The 12,063-nt window shown below is 38.2% G+C and overlaps 1 protein-coding gene across 6 annotated transcripts in view; it reads left to right on the top strand.

Moving 5' to 3' along the window:
• The window catches only part of GABRG2 (gamma-aminobutyric acid type A receptor subunit gamma2), a 109,299-nt gene that overhangs the window by 49,455 nt on the left and 47,781 nt on the right, over window positions 1–12,063 (top strand). The window contains exon 7 of one of the 6 annotated variants that reach the window (XM_057747412.1): window positions 8,683–8,707. The exons of the other annotated variants lie outside the window; for them this stretch is intronic. Coding sequence (XP_057603395.1) covers window positions 8,683–8,707 — 25 coding nt within the window. The remainder of the gene's footprint in view (window positions 1–8,682; window positions 8,708–12,063) is intronic. 6 annotated transcript variants of the gene reach the window in all.

Here is a 12,063-nt window from a genome sequence, read left to right as displayed (position 1 = left end):
CTAATTCAATTGAAATTCTTTTGCTACGTTTAAAAGACATGTTCATCAATGTGACTGATCCAATTAATAGAGCCCTCCTGTTCAGCTGCTGTTCTCAAATAAATGTAAACCATTAAATAATTTAAAAAAATATGAAACTGTGAGGTGATGGAGAGTGACTCCATAGACATCATGCTGTGTACACAGACTCATTGAAGGTTTCTTTCACTCTATTTGATGCAATCAAGTAATTTCTTCATCTTATGTTTGCATTTGCAGAAAATAATGCTTTCCAGCATTACAGCTATGCAAATTTAAGCATGTCACAAACTGAAAAGGGCATCAAATAGCAATGAGGAAAATAATGTGTGTTTTTTTTAAGGCTCTTTATTGGAATATATTTGCTTTACACTCTTGTACCAGTTTGTGTGAGGTACACCAAAGCGAATCAGCTGTATTTATACATATATCCCCATATCCCCTCCCTCCTGCGACTCCCTCCCCCACTCCCTGTCCTGGCCCTCTAAGGCATCTCCCATCATCAAGTTGATCTTTTGTTATACAGCAACTTCCCACTAGCTATCTATTTTACATTTGGTAGTGTAAATATGTCTATGCTACTCTCTCACTTCGTCCCAGCTTCAACTTTGCCCTCCACTCCAGTCCCATGTCCTCAAGTCCATTCTCTACTTCTGTATCTCCACTCTTGCCCTGTCACTGGGTTCATCAGTACCATTTCTTCCGATTCCATATATATGTGTTAGCATAAGGTATTTGTTTTTCTCTTTCAGGCTTACTTCACTCTGTATGGGTCTATCCACCTCATTACATATAGTTCAATTTCATTCCTTTTTATGGTAGAGTAATATTCCATTGTATATATGTGCCACATCTTCTTTATCCATTCATCTGTTGATGGGCATTTGCTTCCATGTCCTGGCTATTGTAAATACTGCTGCAATGAACATTATGGTACATGTTTCTTTTTGGATTATGGTTTTCTCTGGGTATATGCCCAGTAGTGGGATTGCTGGGTCATATGGTAGTTCCATTTATAGTTTTTTAAGGAATCTCCAAACTGTTTTCCATAGTGGCTGTACCAGCTAACATTCCCACCAACAGAGCAGGAGAGTTCCCTTTTCTCCACACCCTCCCCAACATTTATTGTTTCTAGATGTTTTGATGATGGCCATTCTGCCCAGTGTGAGGTGAAATCTCACTGTGGCTTTGACTTGCATTTCTGTCATGATTAATGATGTTGAGCATCTTTTCATGTGTTTGTTGGCCATCTGTATGTCTTCTTTGGAGAAATGTCTATTTAGGTCTTCTGTCCATTTGTGGACTGGGTTATTTGCTTTTTTGGTATTAAGCTGCATGAGCTGCTTGAATATTTTGGAGATTAATCCTTTGTCTGTTGCTTCGTTGGCAAGTATTTTCTCCCATTCTGAGGGTTGTCTTCTTGTCTTGTTTATGGTTTCTTTTGCTGTGCAAAAGCTTTTACATTTCATTAGGTCCCATTTGTTTATTCTTGATTTTAATTCCATTATTCTAGGAGTAGGGCCAAAAAGGATCTTGCTTTGATGTATGTCATAGAGAGTTCTGCCTATGTTTTCCTCCAGGAGTTTTATAGTGTCTGGCCTTACATTTAAGTCTTTAATCCATTTGGAGTTTATTTTTGTGTATGGTGTTAGGAAGTGTTCTAATTTCATTCTTTTACATGTTGCTGTCCAATTTTCCCAACACCACTTATTGAAGAGGCTGTCTTTTTTCCATTGTATACTCGTGCCTCTTTTGTCAAAGGTAAGGTGCCCATATGTGTTTGGGCTTACCTCTGAGTTCTCTATTCTATTTCATTGATCTTCCTTTTTATTTTTGTGCCAGTACCATACTGTCTTGATCACTATGGCCTTGTAGTATAGTTTGAAGTCAGGAAGCCTGATTCCACCCACTCCATTTTTCCTTCTCAAGATTGCTTTGGCTATTCGGGGTCTTTTGCATTTCCATACAAATCATAAGATTTCTTGCTCTAGTTCTGTGAAAAGTGCCATTGGTAATTTGATCGGGATTGCATTGAATCTGTAAATTGCTTTGGATAGTACAGTCATTTTCACTATGTTGATTCTTCCAATCCAGAAACATAGTATGTCCCTCCATCTGTTTGTGTCATCTTTGATTTCTTTCATCAATGTCTTAAAGTTTTCTGCATACAGATCTTTTGCCTCCTTAGGCAGGTTTATTCCTAGGTCTGTTACTCTTTTTGTTGCAATGGTGAATGGGAGAGTTTCCTTAATTTCTCTTTCTGCTCTTCCATTGTTAGTGTATAGGAATGCAAGAGATTTCTGTGCATTACTTTTGTATCCTGCTACTTTACTAAACTCATCAATTAGTCCTAGCAGTTTTCTGGTAGAGTCTTTAGGGTTTTCTATATATAATATCATGTCATCTGCAAAGAGTGACAATTTTACTTCTTCTTTTCCAGTTTGGATTCCTTTTATTTCTTTTTCTTCTCTGATGGCTGTGGCTAAAACTTCCAAAAGTATGTTGAATAATAATGGTGAGAGTGGACACCCTTGTCTTGTTCCTGTTCTTAGAGGGAATTCTTTCAGTTTTTCCCCACTGAGAACGATGTTGGCTTTTGGTTTCTCATATATGGCTTTTATTATGTTGAGGTAATTTCCTTCTATGCCCATTTTCTGGAGAGTTTTTATCATAAATGGATGTTGAATTTTGTCAAAAGCTTTTTCTGCATCTATTGAGATGATCATATGGTTTTTATCCTTCAATTTGTTGATATGATGTATCATGTTGATTGATTTGTGTATATTGAAGAATCCTTGCATCCCAGGAATAAACCCCACTTGATCATGGTGTATGATCTTTTGAATGTGCTGTTGGATTCTGTTAACTAGTATTTTGTTGAGGATTTTTGCATCTATATTCATCAGTGATATTGGCCTGTAATTTTCTTTTTTTGTGACATCTTTGCCTGGTTTTGGTATCAGGGTGATGGTGGCCTCGTAGAATGAGTTTGGGAGTGTTCCTCCTTCTGCTATATTTTGGAAGAGTTTGAGAAGGATAGGTGTTAGCTCTTCTCTAAATGTTTGATAGAATTTGCCTGTGAATCCATCTGGCCCTGGGCTTTTGTTTGTTGGGAGATTTTTAATCACAGTCTCAATTTGTATACTTGTGATTGGTCTGTTCATAGTTTCTATTTCTTCCTGATTCAGTCTTAGAGGATTGTATTTTTCTAAGAATTTATCCATTTCTTCCAGATTATCCAATTTATTGCCATATAGTTGCTTGTAGTAGTCTCTCATGGTCTTTTGTATTTCTGCAGTGTCTGTTGTTACTTCTCCTTCTTCATTTCTAATTCTGTTGATTTGCATCTTCTCCCTTTTTTTCCTGATTATTTTGGCTAATGGTTTATCAATTTTTTTATCTTCTCAAAGAACCAGCTTTAAGTTTCATTGATCTTTGCTATTGTTTCCTTCATTTCTTTTTCATTTATTTCTGTTCTGATCTTTATGATTTCTTTCCTTCTGCTGAGTTTGGGGTTTTTTTGTTCTTCTTTCTCTAATTGTTTTAGGTGTAAGCTTAGGTTCTTTATTTGATATTTTTCTTGTTTCTTGAGGTAGGACTGTATTGCTATAAATTCCCTCTTAGAACTGCTTTTGCTACATCCCATAGGTTTTGGGTTGTTGTGTTTTCATTGTCATTTGTTTCTAGGTATTTTTTGATTTCCTCTTTGATTTCTTTAGTGATTTCTTGGTTGTTTAATAGTGTATTGTTTGGTCTCCATGTGGTTGTATTTTTTACAGTTTTCTTCCTGTAATTGATATCTAGTCTCATGGCATTGTGGTCAGAGAAAATGCTTGATATGATTTCAATATTTTTTGAATTTACCAAGGCTTGATTTGTGACCCAAGATGTGATCTATCCTGGAGAATGTTCCATGTGCACTTGAGAAGAAAGTGTATTCTGTCATTTTGGATGGAATGTCCTGTAAATATCAATTAAGTCAAGATGGTCTAATGTGTCATTTAAAGCTTGTGTTTCCTTATTTTCTGTTTGGATGATCTGTCCATTGATGTAAGTGGGGTGTTAAAGTCTCCTACTATTATTGTGTTCCTGTCGATGTCTCCTTTTATGGCTGTTAGTGTTTGCCTTATATATTGAGGTGCTCCTATGTTGGGTGCATAGATATTTACCATTGTGATATGTTCTTCTTGGATGGATCCCTTGATCATGATGTAGTGTCCTTCCTTGTCTCTTGTAATGGTCTTTACTTTAAAGTCTAATTTGTCTAACATTAGTATTGCTACTCCATCTTTCTTTTGGCTTCCATTTGCATGGAATATCTTTTTCCATCCCTTTACTTTCAGTCTATATGTGTCCCTTGGTCTGAAGCGGGTTTCTTGTTGACAGCACATGTAAGGGTCTTGTTTTTGTATCCATTCAATCAGTCTGTGTCTTTTGGTTGGAGCCTTTAATCCATTTACATTTAAGGTGATTATTGACATGTATGTTCCTATTACCATTTTCTTAATTGTTTTGGGTTTGTTTTCGTAGGTCTTTTCTTTCTCTTGTGTTTCCTGCTTAGAAAAGTTCCTTTAGCACTGTTGTAAGGCTGGTTTGGTGGTGCTGAATTCTCTTAACTTTTACTTGTGTGTAAAGCTTTTGATTTCTCCATCGAATCTGAATGAGATTCTTGCTGGGTAGAGTATTCTTGGCTGTAGGTTTCTATCTTTCAGGACTTTCAGTATATCCTGCCACTCCCTTCTGGCCTGCAGAGTTTCTGCAGAAAGATCAGCTGTTATCCTTATGGGTTTTCCCTTATATGTTATTTGTTGTTTTTGTTATGGCAGTTATTTCCCCCATTCTATCTTCCAACTCACTTATTCGTTCTTCTGCCTCAGTTATTCGGCTGTTTATAGCATCTAGCGTATTTTAATTTCGGTTATTTTGTTATCTATTACTGTTTGTTTGCTCTTTAGTTCTTCTGAGTCCTTATAAACTGTTTCTTGTATTTTCTCTATTTTGTTATCGAGATTTTGGATCATCTTTCTATCATTACTCTGAATTCTTTTTCAGGCAATTTTCCTATTTCCTCTTTACTTATTTGGTCTTGTGTATTTTTACCTTGTTACTTCATCTGTGATATATTTTTTTGTCGTCTCATTTCCCCCTCTTTGAATGGGCAGGATTGTGTTCCTGTCCCACTGGGTGTTTGGCCTGAGGTTTCAAGCACTGGAGTTTGTAGGCTGTTGAGTATAACTGGGTCTTGGTGTTGAGTTGAGAACCTCTGGGAGACCTCACTGTAAAGAATGTTCCCTGGGAACTGGGTTTCCCTGTTTGTCCGATGTTTTGGACTCAGAGCTCCCACCTCAGGAGCTCAGGCCTGACACTGGGCTTGTGTATCAAGATCCCACAAGCTGTGTGGAGCAGGGAAAATGAAAAAAAAAAACTTTAAAAAAAAGTAGGAGAACAGCAGAAAAATAGCAAGATAAAAAATACAATAATAGGAAACTAACAGATGTGTTAGAAAAAATTAAAAAAAAAAAGATGGAGCAACAGCTGGAAGGTAAAGCAACTGCAATAGCCTAAGTGAGGACGTGGGAAGAAAAAAAAGAAGAAGAAAAAAGAAAAAAAAAAAAAAAAAACAAAGCCAGAAAAGGTCTTGGCTGTGGGGATGGGGCTTAGACAAGGGCAGGGTGGGTGGGATAAGTTAGGGAATGGGCAGGGCCTACACTTAGCCAAGGCCCTGGGGGTGGTGGGAAATGGGGCTTAGGCCCAATGAGGCAGAGGGGCCCAAGAATGCCTCTGGTCCTGGTAGCAAAGGACCAGGTCAAGGTACCCAGCAGGCTCCCTGGGCCCGAGTTGGTGGGAGAGATGCTAGGCACCTCCCCTAGTCCTCCAGTTTCGGAGGGTCCCTCCTCCTTGGGTTCTCTTCTTTCTCACCCGCTCTCTCCTATTCCCCTAGAACACTCACAGCTGCAGGGGGCACTGGAATGCAGGAGAGCAGACTCTGACACCCAACAGGCTTCCCAGGGCCAACTGGGCTATGGTAACACCTGCGGCACTTCCCCAGATCTCCCAGTCTGGTAGGGTCCTTGTCTGCCTCTCTACTTCTCCCCTGCCCCCCACTCTCCTAGGTTCCAAGCAGCTGGAGGGGGCCTGGAGAGTGAAGGACCAGGCCCGGGAGCCCAGTCAGCCTCCCTAGCCAAGAGGGCAGGGGAAACACCCTCTTGCCTCCCTGTCCCCCAGTCTCAAAGCCCCCACCCCCTCCTGTCTGCCTCTTCACATCCTCGCCCCTCCTCCCTCCTTCCCACACCCCCAGGACCCCAGCAGCCTGGAGGGAGCCTTGGAGGGTGGAGGACCTCACTGGGGAGCCCAGCAGGCCCCCAAGCTGGGGAGCACAGCAGGCCTCCTGGCCTCCTGGGTGGGAGAAACCCAGTCGCAGTTTCCCCGATCTCCCCAGCCCCCAATGGTCCCTCCAGGCAGGAACCTCCTCCCTCCCCCAGGGGCGCCTGTCCCGTCGGGCTTCCCTGCCCCCCTGACTTCCCCCAGTTCCTACCCGGTTGCTCTGGGGTTCCTGTGGTCTGCTTGGGCCTCAGGTCCCCTGCTGACCTCCAGTAACTATTCTATTTGTGAGGAGACGCGATCTCCGTGTCTTCCCATGCCACCATCTTGACTCTTCCCTCATTTGTTTGTTTTTTTAATGTTTAACTTTCTTTTCTTCAAAAGGAGGTTATTGTGAAGGTTACAGCACATTGCAGGGCATAATAGCCCAGAAGAGATTTTTGGGGGTATAGAAGCTGGGGATGACCAGAATTTGTTTACTATTCTCACTGAAGTCTAACTCATTTAGAAAATCAAGAATAGCTAGTTTTATTAACCTGAGGCAGAAAGAGATCAGAAAAGCCCAAGAACTAGAGAACTGACATATACGTTAAGCATAACTAAGTATATTATTTTTTTGTTTACTTTTTAAACATATTTTATTGAAGTATAGTTATGCCAATGTTGTGCCAATCTCTGCTGTTTAGCAAGGTGACTCAGTTATACACATACATACATTCTTTTCTTATATTCTTTTCCATTATGGTTTATCACAGGATTTTTAATATAGTTCCCTGTGCTATACATTAGGACCTTGTTGTTTATCCATTCTAAATGTGAGTTTGCATCTACCAACCCCAAACTCCCAGTCCACCCCTCTCCCATCTCCCCTCCCCTTTGGCAACCACAAGTCTGTCCTTTATGTCTATGAGTCTGTTTCTGTTTTGTAGATAGGCTCATTTGTGCCATATTTTAGATTCCACATATAAGTAATATCATTGGGTATTTGTCTTTTTCTTTCTGTCTTATTTCACTTAGTATGATAATCTCTAGTAGCGTGCATGTTGCTGCAGTTGACATTATTTTTTTCTTTTTCTCTTTTTCTTTTTTTCTGGCTGTGCCTTGCGGCATGTGGGATTTTAGTTCCCTGACCAGGGATCGAACCCATACCCACTGCAGTGGAAACATAGACTCTTAACCACTGGACTGCCAGGGAGGTCCTCTCCTTTACTTCTATATATGATGTTTCTGCTATTTAAGAAACTGACAATGCTTCACTTTTAATATTTAAACCACATCATAAATGTTTCCTTTTTCACATTTTTCTCCCAATTGATCCACCCCCCAAATTAACTACTCCTTGTTATACAACATCTCTCAGAATAATGACAAAAAGAAATACTAAAAAATAGAGCTTTCTCTAGTTCTTCTCCTATACCCACCTAATTGTTTTGCCCATAAGCATTTCTCCATCAGCTGTATAAGATGGTATCTTTGTGAATACTGAAGTACAATAAATGACATTGATACTAAGATGAAAGCTTCAATGTAGATAACTGAGTTTACTGGAATAGTTTCCAAACACGATTTCTAACCTGCCTTTACTTGTATGACTTACAGTACCACATGCCTCGATTTTCATCATTATATCTATTTTTCACTGCCCAGTGGTGAAGAGCTTTGTAATATAAAAGATGGTATGTAATTCATGAGCTGTGTAATACCTCCTTGAGAAAGAGATAATGCAATCATGACCCTAACTGTAACCGCCTAATGTTTGCATTTTCTTAGTTGGTGATTTCTTGTGTTACCAGTATTACTGACTGAGAGTAAAATTATATTGATAGAAAAATAAACTTTTAGGGATAAATATAAAAAATTAGGGCCCATTGTAATTTTACTTAGGGTAATTACTCCAAAAAGGTAGATCACTATTTGTAATTGGTCAGGAATTGTGTAACTCCAGCCTATAGCACAGATCATTAGACATGGACAGAGTTGCATTTTATTTATTTCTGTCAACATTGAACAATTGAGAAATTTCATGTGAAAATCTTAACCATCTTTACATCTTAAATTATCTGGATTGTTATTTGCATTTGAAAATCATTGGGTAGAGTTGAACTCTCACCTGTGCCAATGGGTAAGGCACACAATTTCCTTTACCAAAATTCCTACCACCTCCTGTTGTATTTTCAGGACTATACAGTTTTCTTCTTGAATTACTGTTTCTTTATTTTGGAAAGCTATAGGCATCTATATCTCACTTGAAATAGGGGGAAACAAAGGATAATCATTTCCCAAATGAGAGCACATATCTATCTGTGGAAATGAGAAATATTCATTTACTTTTAATAGGCGGAGAGAATTTCTATCACAAAATAATACTGTAAGAAATGGAGGTGAAAACTATTAATTAACCAAGGTTTGCCTGAGAATAATGAGTTGCAGAGAAGTGTCAGAACCTAGCCAACCTAGGTCTCACTTGCTTTTCCCATTCTACAAATGGGTTTATTTATCATAAATATATAGCATATGCAATGCAAACTGACTTTAAGTTCATTCAGTTTATTTCTATGACCTGCTTTCACGGAAAATGGATTTTAAATAAACAGAGTTTTGAAGTTCTATAAATGGACATTTGTGCATCTAGTTTTCTCTGTATTCCCCCCATCCCCCTTTTTTTTCTTTTAGCTTACGTCTGAGCAACTAAAGGCTGTGTTGCAATTTTCCTGCATATTACTGATTAGCAGTCTTGCATAGCCAATTAACACTTTTTCTTTCATCTTCTTTGATAAAATGAGACAGCTGGATATAGCACAAAAAAACCCACTATGATTCCTTTTAAAAGTTGCCTTTGTAGTTGTGCTAGCATATAGTTGAATGACTTTGAGCAAGTCATTTTCTCTTTAGGCCCTCAATATCTTCATCTCAAAATAAAAAATTTAACTAGACTACCTGTGAAGGTCCTTTTCACCCCTAAAATGCTGTTCTGTATTTCCTGATATTTAGCAGCTCTGTCATAAAGCAAATGTCTGGTGGGTATTTAGCTTTTCCATGTTCCCATGAGTTTGTAACAGAAATTTCTTCTCATTTTCTTATTCTGTAAAACTCAGAAATTAATAGATCTATTTTATCTGTCACTGTAGAGAACTCTGGTAGCAACTGTGGGACAAGAGGCCCAGGGGGTTGCCATAGAGATGGTTGGTAAATTAGTTAAGGTCTGAAAAAATGAATTTAGCCTGGGAAAAATAGGCCCACTGTGGGTGTGAGGAGCGAGGGTGGAATTTCATTTAATTCACTGTGAATGAGAAATTGGAGGGTGAAGATAGGACAATGGCTGTGACATGGCTTTCGGAGAGGAGAAAGAATAGACACTTGGTATCCTCAAACAGAAAGAACACTTGCAATCAAGAGCACATGGTATGAACTTTATTATTTTGTGTTTAATTATATAAATTGGGCTGCTGTGAATCAGCAGTTCATTAAAATAGTACTGATGCTACCAACTCTATATAATGATAATAAGAATATAATGTGCTAGTGTGTGTAAGCCCGTTATATATACATCATCTCATTCACTTTTCACAGTCATTCTCTAAGGTGATGCTCATTTTCCAGATGGCATTATGATGTACAACCAATCTTGTAGAAAAGTATCCAGAAAGGGTAGAGATTTTTTCCAAGACGATAGAGTAAGTTACTAAGCAGACATCCATGTTTCCGGAGAGGCCAATTTTCCAATCCAGTGATGACTGAGCTGTTTCTGAATTTGTGTTTGCAGAAAGACGTGTCCTTGGCTCTATTTTTTGTCTAGTATGAAATTTGTTTTCTCTTCATTGTTACGGCACCTATCTATCTAAAATTGATTGCATGCAAGTAAGGTAGAATCAGACTGTATTTGTCAGGTTAAGCTAGAGTATGCTACAGGAGAAAATAACCTTCAACTCTCAGTGGTTTAAAATTTATATATAATATATATATTCTTGTATTGCTCTCTTCTCTGTGCTTTTTCATTCATGCCATTCTCAGGGCCAAAGGATGAAATGATAAAAGAATAAAATGATTCTTAAAGATTCTGTTTGATAGGCATAAGTCATTTGTTCTATTTGCCAAAGCAAGTCACATGAGCAAGCCTAATGTCTACAAGGTGGGATGCATGCTTCCCTTACACAAAGGGCCACCAGTGAAGGCCTCTGTAGGGATGGATTTGGTAGAAGAAGATAGCAAATATTTAAAACTACAAAACTGTAACCAAAATTTACCATTAGTATAATCCTTCATGCTATACATGGCCTGCCTATCTGGCCATGTAAGTACCTATAACTCAAGATTACATGTCAGGATAAGTCACCCCCAGGAAGGGAAAGGAATTGACTTATTCTCAAAGAAAATAGAGCCCAGGCATAAAAATTTCTTTTACTCTGAGAATTCTCCTCTTGAAAAGAGACTGTTTTTGTCAAGCCTGCTTCATTTTGTCAACAACCTAGAGCCATGATTTCCTGTTTATGTGAAATTGGCTTCGGAAGGAGCAGGTAAGAAGACACAGTATTAACGTGAAAACTATCGTAGGGTGATGGGAACTATCAAGTTTTATAAATCTGGGCAAGATTTCCCTTGCTGTACTGCCGGGACAGCTTTATTAATTATAATAGAAAACAAGTCTATAAATATTGGTCCCATACTAAATTCAATTTTACAGATATTAGGCAGTGGTAACTTCTAAAAAACGATAAACCAGAATCACCCTCTTGTCAAGAGGAGGAAATAATTGAACATAATTTAATAATAAATGGCCACAAAATATAAGGAAAAGGTCAGGCTTTCTTGATTACTGTTACTTTTTGCATGGAAAAAATCCTCAATATTTCTAACAGTCGTATGTAAGTAAAGAGTATAAACAGTGGTTTCAGGTAAAACTTAAATGCTTTCTTTTATTTAATCTTAACAATGAGCTAAAATTTTAACTACTTCCTCTCTGAAACATTCTTAAAATTAATTCTGTTCCTCTGTTTTATAGGTGAAGTACTTGAAATATAGTGCTACCAAATATTTAAAACATTTCCACATGGCTAGTTATTCGTAACTAGAACTAATCAATGAGCATCTATGCCCCCAAGTTACTATACCCTGGCCCCTACCTAAGACTAAGCTAACATAAAAAGAAATTTTCATTTCATCGGCTGATACTGTTATTAGTGAGTAGTAAGAGATATTTTGGTTCTAAAAATCTGCCACTATTAATCTACACAGAAATAAATAGTGTTGATAAAGATATGTTGATATGTACGTTAAACCCAGCTTTCACTGATCATTTTATGACAGGCACTGTGCCAAGTACTTTACAAGATTTATGTAAACCTGTAACAGCTTTAGAAGGTAGATCTTACTCTTATTTCCGTGATCACATAGCTGGTAAGCGGCAGAGATAAGATTTGAACCTGTGTTCAAGGAGAGCCATAGCGTTTTCATTGGGTCTCATTTGGAGGAAGTAGTGATTTCATTTTCATTAAGGAAGAAGGCTATTCACATGGATAGGGCTTTAGGATATGTGTGTGTGTGTGTGTGTGTGTGTAACCCATAATAAAGAACACATGTTTTCTAGGTACCTTATGTGATTCGCATATTTTAACAACCTGGTATATTTTGTTATTCAAGTTGATGGCAATATTCAGAGTGTTGATAACTGACTCTAACCTGATAGGTCCAGTTTTTCTTCTTACAAATAGATAAAAATGAGGAAGT

Source organism: Hippopotamus amphibius, chromosome 1 (genome assembly GCF_030028045.1).
Source record: "Hippopotamus amphibius kiboko isolate mHipAmp2 chromosome 1, mHipAmp2.hap2, whole genome shotgun sequence".
NCBI lineage: Eukaryota > Metazoa > Chordata > Mammalia > Artiodactyla > Hippopotamidae > Hippopotamus > Hippopotamus amphibius.
The sequence above is the reverse complement of the archived record's forward strand: the minus strand, read 5'-3'. Positions and strand labels throughout refer to the sequence as shown.